At 38.2% G+C, this 12,923-nt stretch overlaps 1 protein-coding gene across 1 annotated transcript; it reads right to left on the bottom strand.

Moving 5' to 3' along the window:
* Positions 1 to 1,580: 1,580 nt before the first annotated feature.
* Positions 1,581 to 12,582, bottom strand: LOC139943127 (uncharacterized). Its single transcript, XM_071939944.1, has 7 exons — positions 12,187 to 12,582; positions 10,786 to 10,912; positions 9,014 to 9,087; positions 8,137 to 8,283; positions 6,410 to 6,524; positions 5,540 to 5,612; positions 1,581 to 3,842 (listed from the first exon to the last, which is right to left on the bottom strand). The coding sequence occupies exons 1-7, from the start codon at positions 12,207 to 12,209 to the stop codon at positions 3,703 to 3,705; spliced, it is 699 nt and encodes a 232-aa protein (XP_071796045.1). The 5' UTR covers positions 12,210 to 12,582; the 3' UTR covers positions 1,581 to 3,702.
* Between the last annotated feature and the right edge of the window lie 341 nt (positions 12,583 to 12,923).

Raw genomic sequence — 12,923 nt, 5'->3', positions numbered from 1 at the left:
AACGCAATTTCAGTAACAGGAGCAGTGGCCCAGAGGAAAGGCTCCGGACTCTGCAGCGATTGAAGGCACGGGACACCAATTGTTACTGTCAAAGACCAGTATTCGTACTATGTGTTATATTATATCAACATATCTCAATTACTCGTTACCAAGTACGTTCTTATGCGAACACTTATTTCGAGTAATTACCAATAGTGTCCACTGCCTTTTGTAGGGGAGGAATGAGTGAATTTGAATACAAGCTTTGCCGTGACACGCCAATTTATTTCATCTTAATACGCATTACGCTGTCCAAAAGATCTCAAGTAAAGGTTAAAAACATAATCATTTAAAGGCAGTGGACACTATTGGTAATTGTCAAAGACTAGCCTTCACAGTTGGTGTATCTCAACGTATGCATAAAATAACAAACATGTGACAATTTGAGCTCAATCGATCATCGAAGTTGCGAGATAATAATGAACGAAAAAACACCCTTGTCACACGAAGTTGTGTGCTTTCAGATGCTTGATTTCGAGACCTCAAATTCTAAACTTGAGGTCTCGAAATCAAATTTGTGGAAAATTACTTCTTGCTCGAAAACTACGTCACTTCAGAGGGAGTCGTTTCTCACAATGTTTTATACTACCAACCTCTCCCCATTATTCGTTACCCAGTAAGGTTTTATGCCGATAATTATTTCGAGTAGTTACCAATAGTGTCCACTGCCTTTAAAAACATAATTATTTATATACGCAAAAACAAATAAAAACAACAATACATTGTGAATACCATTCTCCTGTGCTTTTCAGAAACATTCGCGAAAAGCCCATGTCGTCATCGCACATGTGACGTCATTTGGTGGGAGCTCAGTTTTGTATCGCCGCTTTGAGCAAGTTTTGAGTGCGAACGTTGACCACTGACCAGTAACGTACATGCCCAATGATCTACTCACTCGAACGACTCATTTGAAAGTCTAGTCAACCATCGGAAACACTCCGTCATACACCTTTCCGCAATTATTACTCGAACGCCAACGTAAAACTAAGATTTAGGTGCACTGTGGTCTAGCTGGTGATCAAAACAGGAGCGTCGAACATCATGGCAGTATTGTACATGGCAAAATAATGTATGATACAAATCAAATGACAAGGGTAATTTGATCCATGGTTATCCCACAACTCATTCAACAGTTTGCGCTTGCGCAAATGGTATATGCGAAAAGTAAGTAGGATACAATAAGTAGGCTTTGAAACTTTGCATGGTTGAAACACGATATGGAAATAAGGTTTACGGTAACACCATGCAATGACTATCTTTAAATGAGTAGGGGGTTCTGAAAAAAACACGTTCTTGTCGACGTTTCGATCAGTATGCTCCAAACATAATGCACGCTCAAACTTGCTCTATTTGTTGCATCATCCCATGACGTCAACGTATTATCAAATTAACGCACGCCATCAGCGGCAGAAGTGTTTCTAGTTTTTTTGTTTTTTTTAACAAGGTTTGGCTATGTTTTTCTCTCTCGATAACTACAAAAAGTTTCAAAAGTCTAAATAATATCAAAATTACTTGAAGACAAAAAACAAGCATCATAAACATTTGGGGACTGTCAGGTTAACCATCGTTCATGTAACTTAATTATAGCTGTCTTGAATATAAATACAAAAATAGTTCTTTAAAAATAATTTTAAATCAAACTTTTTGAATCGGTAAAAGTAAGACTTGTCTAGGTAATAATTATAGCTTGTCTATATTTACGAATCAATAATATGTTTATAATACTTCAATCTTTTAAAAGTGTTAACTTTTTTTTGTACAAGATCATTATAATCATTAAATAACTTAATATATATATTTTTCGAATTCTATATTGCATCAATAAATCTGTGATTAATAATTCGCTTTAAAAATCTAATTTTATTTCAATTGTTTTATTAAAGGGATACATTGCCTTGGATCGGTTAAGTTGGTCTATGGAAAAGTTTTGAAACCAATTGTTATAACATGGATATGGTTAGAAGATGTTTTAAAAGTATAATATAATGATCCACACAAATATGCCTCGAAATTGCATGGCTCGGCTACGACAACTCACAATATTTAAATCTGCATATTTGCGTCTGTTTCATTGTGTCTCATAGAATGATCATTCTACTAGTTACATTTTACATTTTTACATACATTTTGTTCAATAGATTTCTGTAATTATAAATGTATGTACATTCTTGCAAAATGAAAATATATAATAATGTTCAAAACTTCAACATTTCACAATTTAAAACATAACTAAGCAATTTAAAGCAGTGGGCACTATTGGTAATTGTCAAAGACCAGTCTTCTCACTTGGTATATATCAACATATGCATAAAATAACAAACCTGTAAACAATGTGAGCTCGATTGCTCGTCGAAGTTGCGGGATAGCTATGAAAGAAAAAAACACTCATGTCACACGAAGTTGTATGCGTTTAGATGGTTGATTTCGAGACCTCAAATTCTTAACTTGAGGTCTCAAAATCAAATTCGTGGAAAATTACTTCTTTCTCGAAAACTATGTTACTTCAGAGGAAGCCGCTTCGCAATGTTTTATACCATCTACAGCTCCCCATTACTCGTTAACAAGTAAGGTTTTGTGCTTATCATTATTTTGAGTAATTACCAATAGTGTCCACTGCCTTTAAAACATGATAACTTAGCTATTAAAAATACACAATTAATTAATGAAAAAACTTGTCCCAAGCAGGACATAGAGGGGGTGATTACATATTCCTCTGGCAACTCACACCTGTTTCACCATGTAATTCCTTTTCCAGTGGACTTCACTGGATCATGTACATGTACAAACATAGAGCTATATATATTGACTAGAGTGCTAACACCCCATTGTACACGCACTAAGGTTTTGAAGCCCTGTGGGCACATCCATGTTTATGTACCAACAAATATAAAAGCTTGAAACTTTGTACGGCAATTGTACAGCTGTTTGCATGATAGTGCGTTTGTTCTTTTTTATGTGTCATCGAACCAGACAATGCATCAATGTGAACGCACAATCGGCTGATGTTTAAAAGGCGTCATGTTTACAAGGCGCGTATACTTGTTTTAGTATGTCGCTCAAGTCGAACTTACGGTTTTCGTAGCGTGGAAGTATGCGAATGGGCAGTCGCAAATGTAAAAAGATCGCGGAAATGTGTGTTCTTCAAAATTAAAATCATTCCGTAGTCACGCAACACATCAAACATGTCTGCACCCAGGGTGGCTTCAAAGCAGAGCAAGTTAGCGTTCTAGTCAATATATATAGCTCTAATGTACAAACCAGTAGGGATGATGCTGACTGACTTATTCGTTAAGTTTTAATGACCCAAGTTATTCAATGTAAGCACACCCAGTTTTGTGGCCAAAGTAAGAATTGAGCTTTTTGGTAATACCAAAAACAATATTCAATTCTAATTTCCAAATTATTGATGATAATTATTGAAATAAATGTTGTATATAAGATGAGATTTGCACACTCTAAGCTAAAGTAACTTGTTTACCAGTGTTGTAGGTCTGGAGACCAGTTTTTCCGGTCTCAGGTCTCAGTACCCTGTGGTCTCTGAAATTTTGTGGTCAAACCCAAAAATTCTTTTTGCGTCCCATATCCGACTCGACCTTCGGCCTCGTCAGATATGGGATGTAGAAACGCGTGTGTCATAACTTGTAATATACGGATGAAGGCTCTTTACCCATCAAACGTGTCTGGATTTGGAGATTTGTAATCTGCCGGTGTGTACATGACGTCAGTTCTGATTGCGTACTTCTTTCCTTTCTTCAGTAACGACCCTTCATGGTAGATACGATGCTCAAAGATAAGAACACGTCCTGAAATGAATCAATATTTAACTTTTAATAAAATAAAAACATAATGGTATTTATAATATTACTTAAAGGAACACATTGCCTTGGATTGGTCGAGTTGGTCTTTGAAAAGCGTTTGTAACCGTTTGTTATAAAATGCATAATAGGTAGAAAGATGTTGTAAAAGTAGAATACAATGATCCACACAAACATGCCTCTAAATTGCACGGTTTCCTTTTACCTCGGTGACTAACACGGTCGGCCATCGGGGAGTCAAATTAATGAATCCCATAAATGGCCGACCCTGTTAGTTCGCACAGTAAAAGGAAAACCACGTAATTTTGAGGCACATTTGCGTGGATCATTGTATTCTACTTTTAAAACATCTTTCCAACCATATGCGTTTTATAAAAAACGGTTACAAACGTTTTTTATAGACCAACTTGTCCGATCCGAGGCAACGTGTTCCTTTAAAGGCACTGGACACTGGTGGTAATTACTCAAAAAAATTGTTAGCGTAAAAACTTACTTGGTAATGAGCAATGGAGAGCTGTTGATAGTATAAAACATTGTGAGAAACGACTCCCTCTGAAGTAGCATAGTTTTTTATTTTAAGAAGTAACTTCTCACTAAAAATTTGAACTGAATTTAAGACCTCAGGTCATCTCTCAAACTCAAGCAATTTAAAACACACAACTTGTGTGATAGGAGTGTTTTTTTTGTTACATTATTCTCTCGCAACTTCCGATTGAGTCCAAATTATTTTCACAGGTTTGTTATTTTGTGCATTGTTGAGATACACCAAGTGACATTTACCAATAGTGTCCAGTGCCTGTGAAGGGTCTATTTACATTTTGATATGACCCTGAAAACTGATGGCAATGCAATATACTTGGTAAGAAGAACTGTCTCTGTATAGAACAATGCATTTTTCAGGCAATGACAATAGACCGATCCATTAAGCTCAACCCCATTGCGTATTGACCAATCAAAATGCAACGAAGGTCCGACAAATAAGGTCCGACATGCGGGGCGCATGCTTGGCGCGCGCAGCAGATTGTGCCATTGGAGAGGCTCACGTGTTCTTGCAAACACATGCGTTGTGGGCGGAGCCTAATGGATCTATTAGGCTTGTGTGACTGGGCAAAAACACTACCCGACAAGTCGGGCTTCAATTAGTCGTGACTTACACTCTAGTCTATTTTTTTCAGAAATCGTGATGCGATGTTAAACACGTTATTGAAAAAGCAGCAGTTGTGACTAGGCATATACAGGGACACGTTGCCTTGAATTGTGCGAGTTGGTCCATGAAAAGAATTTGAAACCTTTTGTTAAGAAATCGATATGGTTAGAAAGATGTTTAAAAAGTAGAATATCAAGATCCACACAAACATGCCTTGAAATTGCGTGGTTTATCTAATAATTTTCGAACTAACACAGTTGGCCATTTTACGGAGTCAAAAACTTGACTCCACAAAATGGCGTGTCGTGTTAGTCCACGACGTTTATGTACAAGGAAAACATTGCAATTTCGAGGCATATTTGTGTGGATCATGATATTCTACTTTTAAAACATCTTTCCAACCATATGCATTTCTTGTCAAACCGTTTTCAAAGGCTTTTCATAAACAAACTTGCTCGATCCAAAGCAACATTTCCCTTTAATAGTCGCAAGTAGCAACACTAGTCGCCCTATCTTTCAACCTGTGTAATGAACTCACCAGTTTTGGGAACGCACTCGACTCTCTCAAATTCATCCATGGAGAGAAACGTTGTACTGCCTCCTTGAAAACCCTGTCAATAAAAATACGTCACGTTTAAAGTCACTGGTCACAATTGAGAGCTGTTGATAGTATAAAACATTGTGAGAAACGGCTCCCTCTGTAGTAACGTAGTTTTTGAGAATAAGTAATTTTTCGCTAAAATATTTCAATAATTCTAGACATCAGGCATCCGATAGCACACAACTTGTGGGACAAGGTTTTTTGTTTTTTGTTTTCTCTTCTCGCAATTTCAACGACCAATTGAGTTTAAATTTTCACAGGTTTGTCATTTTATGCATATGTTGGGATACACCAACTGAGGAGAGTGGTCTTTGACAATTACCTCTAAGGTATAAAACAAGATCCTGGTCGACAATCGACTCATTTTGCTTCATATGTAAATAAATGAACACCGACTTAAAGGAACACACTATCTTTGATCAGTCGAGTTGGTCATAGAAAAGCATTTGAAACCGTTTGTTATGAAATGCCAATGGTTAGATAGGTAATTTTAGAAAGTAGAAAATAATGATCCACACAAACATGCCTTGAAATTGCACGAATTTCCGTTTACGACGCGAAGAAAAACAGTCTGCCATTTTGTGGAGTCAAACTTTGACTCCATAAATTGGCCCGCATGTTAGTTCGCGACGTAAAAGGAAAACCGTGCAATTTCGAGTGATACTTGTGTGGATCATAATATTCCACTTTTAAAATATCTTTCTAACCATAATGTATTTCATAACAAATGGGTTCAAACGCTTTTCAAAGACCAACCCGACCGATCCAAGGCAACGTGTTCCTTTAATGTGAAACAAGCTGCATTACCTCATTAAGATAGATTTGTACGGTGATGAGAGAAGCTTCACCGTTGTCTCGTTGATAAATGCCGTCATGGTGCGGCTTAAAGTATTCTCCAGGGACATAGCGGAGAAATCGGAGTCTGCGAAATAAACACAAAAAGTGATGAAGCTGAGTATGACAAAGTTTAAAGGCACTGTACACTATTGGTAATTACTCAAAATAACGGTTAGTATAAAAACTTCTTTGGTAACAAGCAATGGAGAGCTTATGATAGTATAAAAGCTTATAAGAAACAAAACACCCTCTGAAGTAATGTAGTTTTTGAGAAAGAGGTAATTTCTCACTCAAATAATAACAGATTTCAGCTGAAGCCTTTTATTATGCATCTGAAAGCACACAAAATTAGCTAAGCACAATAAAATGTTGCTTACCAGGAATAAGGTTACCAACCAAACTAACATGTCACACGTACAATTTTTGACTGGTAACCTGCTCATTATGCGTAGCAGAAAATTGTTTACCAATATTTTCTGCCTTTAAAGGCAGTGGACACTATTGGTAATTGTCAAAGACTAGCCTTCGCAGATGGTGTATCTCAACATGCATAAAATACAAACCTACATGTATGAAAAGTTGAGCTCAATCAATCACCGAACTTGCGAGATAATAATGAAAGAAAAAAACACCCTTGTCATACGAAATTGTGTGCGTTTACATGTTGATTTCGAGACCTCAAGTTATTAATCTGAGGTCTCAAAATCAAACTCGTGGAAAATTACTTATTTCTCGAAAACTATGGCCCTTCAGAGGGAGCCGTTTCTCGCAATGTTTTATACCATCGCCCTCTCCCCATTACTCGTCACCAAGAAAGGTTTTATGCTAATAATTATTTTGAGTAGTTACCAATAGTGTCCACTGCCTTTAAGCATCTTTATGAAATTGGGTCCAGATCTTGAGCCCTACACCACTGATAAGCCCCGTTCATACTTCCTGCGAATGCGAAGCCAGTTTTGGTGACGCAACAATCCGCTCGCGCTCCCTTTCCACACGAAGCATTCGTAGGAAGTATGAACCAGGCTATAATAGTAGTCTTTCCATACCACACATGTATATGGTACTCAATGCTTGAACAAACAGGAACCTAGACAGAATGTAGCAGGTTCTTTTACATGCATTACACAACACACAGGACCAACAGCTTTATGGCCCGTCCAAGGGGCGCAGCAATAATGGCTAAGTGTCTGGCTCAGGGACACAAGTGTCAAGACCGGGACTCGAACCCACACTCTGATGCTGAACAGAAACACAAGAGCTTCTATTTGCTCGGCTACGCGCCAGGCCATCCTTTCAGTGTAGAGTCAGTACTGCTCAAACAGCAACTCTACACAGCAAAGTTGATATGGACACAACCGACTGTGCAACGCCTCAAAACTCATACCCCAAGAAAGAGTTAAACTTTAGTGAACACAAGGCAAGATTGTGACAGTAGATTGAGCACAGCAGTTTTTTTATAGACCTCTTCGGATGTTCTTCATTTTGTTACTAACCTTTCGTTCAACATGTTCAAAGCTATTTTCGTGCTGCCGAATTTCCCCATGGTCTGTGGAATGATCTCCGTAAACGCTATTTGTGTGATAACGTATCTATCTTCAAGCAAACTCGGCGCATGACATACATTGTGTAACACACAAGGCGCAGGTAGTGATATGGGCAGTGCAATATAGGTTTATATCTAACTCTTTGTTACTAACCTTTCGTTCAATGCTATTTTCGTGCTGCCGAATTTCCCCATGGTCTGCGGAATGAACTCCGTAATCCTTTCCCAGAATGCATGAGCTATCTCTTCAGAATCAATAATACACCGGAAGTTGTTGCGAACATTAGGCATCAGCTTCTGCCTAAAAAGGTAATAAATAGACAAACAAAGAAAATAAATGATATGAACTGTTCTAGCAATGCAAAGGTCGAGGATTCGAATCCCACTCGAGTGATTTGCCTTGGTTTGTCTTTTTCACCGGCTCGAAAAGAACTGATTGTGCTCAATACACTGGTGTAAAAAGGATACATCAAAATTATATTCTTTATCCCATTGCAAAACTAACCTCTTTTACAATTCTTTGATAAGTACATTTTGTAAACAAGGTGATTTGGCTAATAGACCTAGTAAGCAAATCCCATATTGTGATGTTGAATTTGATTTGATTTTAAAAGATTTACATCAAATAAGCATTTGATTGCAAATTACTGTAGATTGGAATAATTTTTGGTAAAATGACTTGATTAGTCACAAGTTACTGCCTAAAATTTGAAATAGTTTTCCAAGTTTTTGAGTTGAACACAGCAAAAGTCTGAACTTGATAACTTAGACTGGACCATTCCACATGCCTAAGAGGGGAGTCAGGTCCCACACCTTAGCAAATTTATTTTAAAGGGGGCTGAAAAATATATATCATATCAGGAGTAAATGGTCAAAAACATACAATCCAACTTACATTTTGAAAAAAAAAAAAAAAAAAAAAACACAAGTCTGGGAAGTGACCCCCTCTTAGTTATGGAATTGTCCAGTTTAGGATATCAATGAACGCCCTCAGGGGAGGGGTTAAATAAAGATCAAGGTTGAACACTCACCTACCCATACCAATATTGACAAGGGCTTGCTCGTAGCCTCGTTCCTCAGACACGCGGATAAGCTCATCACATTCCTGTAGGTTTTCGGGGGGAAAAATTGAGACATTGCTTAAAGGGGCACTGTCCACATGATCACAGCGAGTCTGTGACAAAACTATAAATTCTGAACTCTCACCCAAAATCACTCCCACAGATGATGGCAACTTTAATGCACATGTATGATGGGATTTGATCCACACAAGGGCAAACAAAGTTCAGAGCTTAACAGCGCTCACTCTTTACAGTGGTCCAGTGGCCAAATAAGGGAATCAACGTGTGGTGAAGAGGTTTTCAACTAGTGGTTTAATCCCAACGAGGCCTGGTTCTTGATAATTTTACCGAGACGAAGTCGAGGTAAATTATCAAGAACAGGCCTCGGCGAGTTTAAACCTCTAGTTGAAAACAGATTCAACACACTTTGATTCCCATTCATAAATACCTTTTCGGTCAAAAACATCAACACTTTTTGGTAAAAAAGTGAAATTAAATGCAAAAATTATAATTGTTCATTGATTTCTTTCAAAACAACACCTCTCCAGCTATGAAATGGTAAAGCCCTCCGCCGCCCTCGGGTAAACAACTCTTTATTAGAAGAATGCTGTGTGAGTCGCGTGTATCGCGTGATGTGGCACAACTGTTTGAGCCGTTGCTCTCGACCAATAGGAATAAAGAAACTGTCTAAAAAGAACCGGTGCAAGGTCGCGTGTCACGCCCATGGGTCAACACTTTTTACTGGTCATAAACAAACCCATCCACGTGAGGCGCTCTCCACCAATAGGAATAGCGAAATTGTCTGAGGTATTTATGAATGTCAGTTAAAACACTAGATGACAAGTCCAAATTCACTCCAAATGGTGTTACTGGCTAGTTCAGAGTTGAAATGCATCCCTGTTTCATTTAAAATACGGACCAGTGAAAAACTTATTCTGTCAAACCAATTATTCAGTACGATGACACAAATGCAGCGCATCACTAAAATGTGAAGGAGCATTTAAAAAAAAGACAAGTCTTCTCACTTGTTGTATCTCAACATATTCATTAAACAACAAACCTCTGAAAATTTGAGCTCAATTAGTCGTCAGAGTTGCGAGATAATAATGGAAGAAAAAACACCCTTGTCACACGAAGTTTGGGCTTTCAAATACTTGATTTCGGAACTCAAATTCTAAACTTGAGGTCTCGAAATCAAATTCGTGGAAAATTACTTCTTTCTCGAAAACTACTTTACTTCAGATGGAGCCGTTTCTCACAATGTTTTATATTATCAGCCTCTCCCCATTACTCGTTACCAAGTAAGGTTGTATGCTAATAATTATTTCGAGTAATTACCAATAGTGTCCACTGCCTTTAATGGAAATCATTTAAAGGCAGTGGACACTAATGGTAATTAATCAAAATAATTATTAGCATGAGGTTGATAGTATAAAACATTGTGAGAAACGGCTCCCTCTGAAGTGCCATTTCGAGAAAGAAGTAATTTTCCACGAATTTGATTTCGAGACCTCAGATTAGAACTTGAGGTCTCGAAATCAACCATCTAAACGCACACATCTTCGTGTGACAAGGGTGTTTTTTTCTTTCATTATTATCTCGCAAGTTCGATGACCGATTGAGCTCAAATTTTCACAGGTTTGTTATTTTATGCATATGTTGAGATAGACCAACTGTGAAGGCTAGTCTTTGACAATTACCAATAGTGTCCACTGCCTTTAAACAAACAAACAAACAAGTACCTCCTTGGTGAAGACATTGTCCAGTGTGAATGCAAGTTTCTCTCCCTCCTTATAGCCAGGTGGTATGATGTCCGTCTTCACTGGGACTGGCCACTCTGATGAGCTTTTTGATAACACCTGTAAAGTTCTGAATAATAAAGAAACAATAGGAAAAATGTTGATTACTATAGAGAACCCTCCTCATCTGTGTTTACGTTTACGTTGGTTTCTCGGCAGAATCCTTAAAGCCATTGGACACTTTCGGTAAACAGTATTGTCTAAGGCCCACATGCACACTTCGTGTATCACAACTTCTATTATATAAAACAACCAACCTGTGAAAATTTAGGCTCAATCGGTCATCGGAGTCGGGAGAAAATAACAGGAAAACCCACCCTTGTTTCCGCACGTTTCGCCGTGCCATGACATGTGTTTACTATAAATCCGTAATTCTCAATGTTTTCTCAATAAGTAAAGCATTTCATGGAATAATATTTCATGAGAAGTCATTTACCTTTACGCGCTTCTGTAAACCCTGTAAGTTATTTGTAAATTTGTGAACTTTAATTTTTTTGTTTCTGTTCCGAAAGTGTATAAATGCTTTAAGTGAGGACGTCACGTTAGGCCAAGGTAGCGTGATTGTTGATGTAGTGCAGTTCGGACCGGACACAAAAGTGCCATTAGAAATTTCATAAAAATAAAACTGAAGAAATTGAAGGTGATGACGACAATACAACTGGAACTGAACTGGTGCTACTGCTACTGCTAGACAAAGTGCAAGTAAAAACTGGGCTGCTCCTTATAATAGACTTGATGCAACTTCTCCCCTAAACTTGCCTAACAACAGACTCTAAGGTTGGGGCAGCCAACACCACAACTGGGAGTGAGTTCAAGTTCAGAAAATGCACTTGTAAAATACCTGAGCAAACAGCCTCCCCCCCCCCCCCCCATATATAGTGGGGCTATATTCATGATATTATTATGAGGTTCGGCGATGGAGACGATAACCGAACCTCAACTCAAAGTTCTAGGTGTAGTCAGGGCTAATACCTGTGTACCTGTAGATTCGGGCCCTGCATAATGAAGGCTAAATGAAGCCTTATAAAACGCCCATCCATATTCAAACAAAACTTACTGCAAAAGTACTGAATGCAATGAAAGTAGCAAAGTCAAATGTGAGAGCAGAAGTGAATGAACTTAATATTTCCATATATCCTGTGGTAAACATCATGCAAAACTGAACATGTCAATGTTTTTGGTGAGGTAATCTTCAATGCCATTTTTGAAGATGTTAGTTGAATGGGAACATTATTATTATTATTATTAATTATTTAACATGATGGGAATGAACAACTGCAGCTGGTAGTTTGTTCTAAACATTACTAGACTCTCTGTGTGAAGTGTAATGTATTATTTGCCTACCTAGTTAAACTGGCCTTCTCCATTTTAACTCCGTTCTGCTTGGCTGTCACAATGTACAAAGACACGTTTATTATTGACTGTGTCACTACTCACTGCACTAGTCTATATTACCACTACCGTACTGGCTGAGTACGAACCAGTGCAGACAAACTGCCTGTAGCAGTAGTGTAGGCAGTGTAGGCCTATTTTGCAGAAACCAAAACTGGCAAAGACGAAAACGCAACGGGTTGTGTGTTGACTTCTCTTCTCTTCTGGCATTACGAGTTGAACTGTCACATTCTTTTAACCATTTCGAAATGTACAGAAATAACCTATGTCGTCACATTTTTACATTTCACACGTACGCCATGATGACTAAATTGTAAACATTGCATTTTCTTTCATGAACACCCGGAACTAAACGTGTACTGAGCTGATGTTGTTATTGATGATGTCACCATAGACTTGTGTACAAGTCTCTCACGCGTCTTTACTGATTTTATTACTGCTGCAGCTGCATGCTGACTACTGCCCCCCCCCCCCCCCCGGCCCCTTCTTGTTGACGTAGTCGTGAGAGCAGAGCACTCAGATCTACAGCGGAACGCCACTCTCACGAGAATTAATACAGTTGCAAAATAAAACAGTTAGGCTTTCATAACGGCGACAAACAACGACTTGTAACACGTCTAATATGAAACCTGCAGACAAATTCAACTTGAACTAGTCTGTTGCTGTCGTCGATTGGGGACCGACGCGGT

The sequence above is a fragment of the Asterias amurensis genome, chromosome 10, assembly GCF_032118995.1.
Source record: "Asterias amurensis chromosome 10, ASM3211899v1".
Lineage (NCBI taxonomy): Eukaryota > Metazoa > Echinodermata > Asteroidea > Forcipulatida > Asteriidae > Asterias > Asterias amurensis.
Note: the sequence above shows the minus strand (reverse complement) of the source record. Positions and strands in the feature narration are given on the sequence as shown.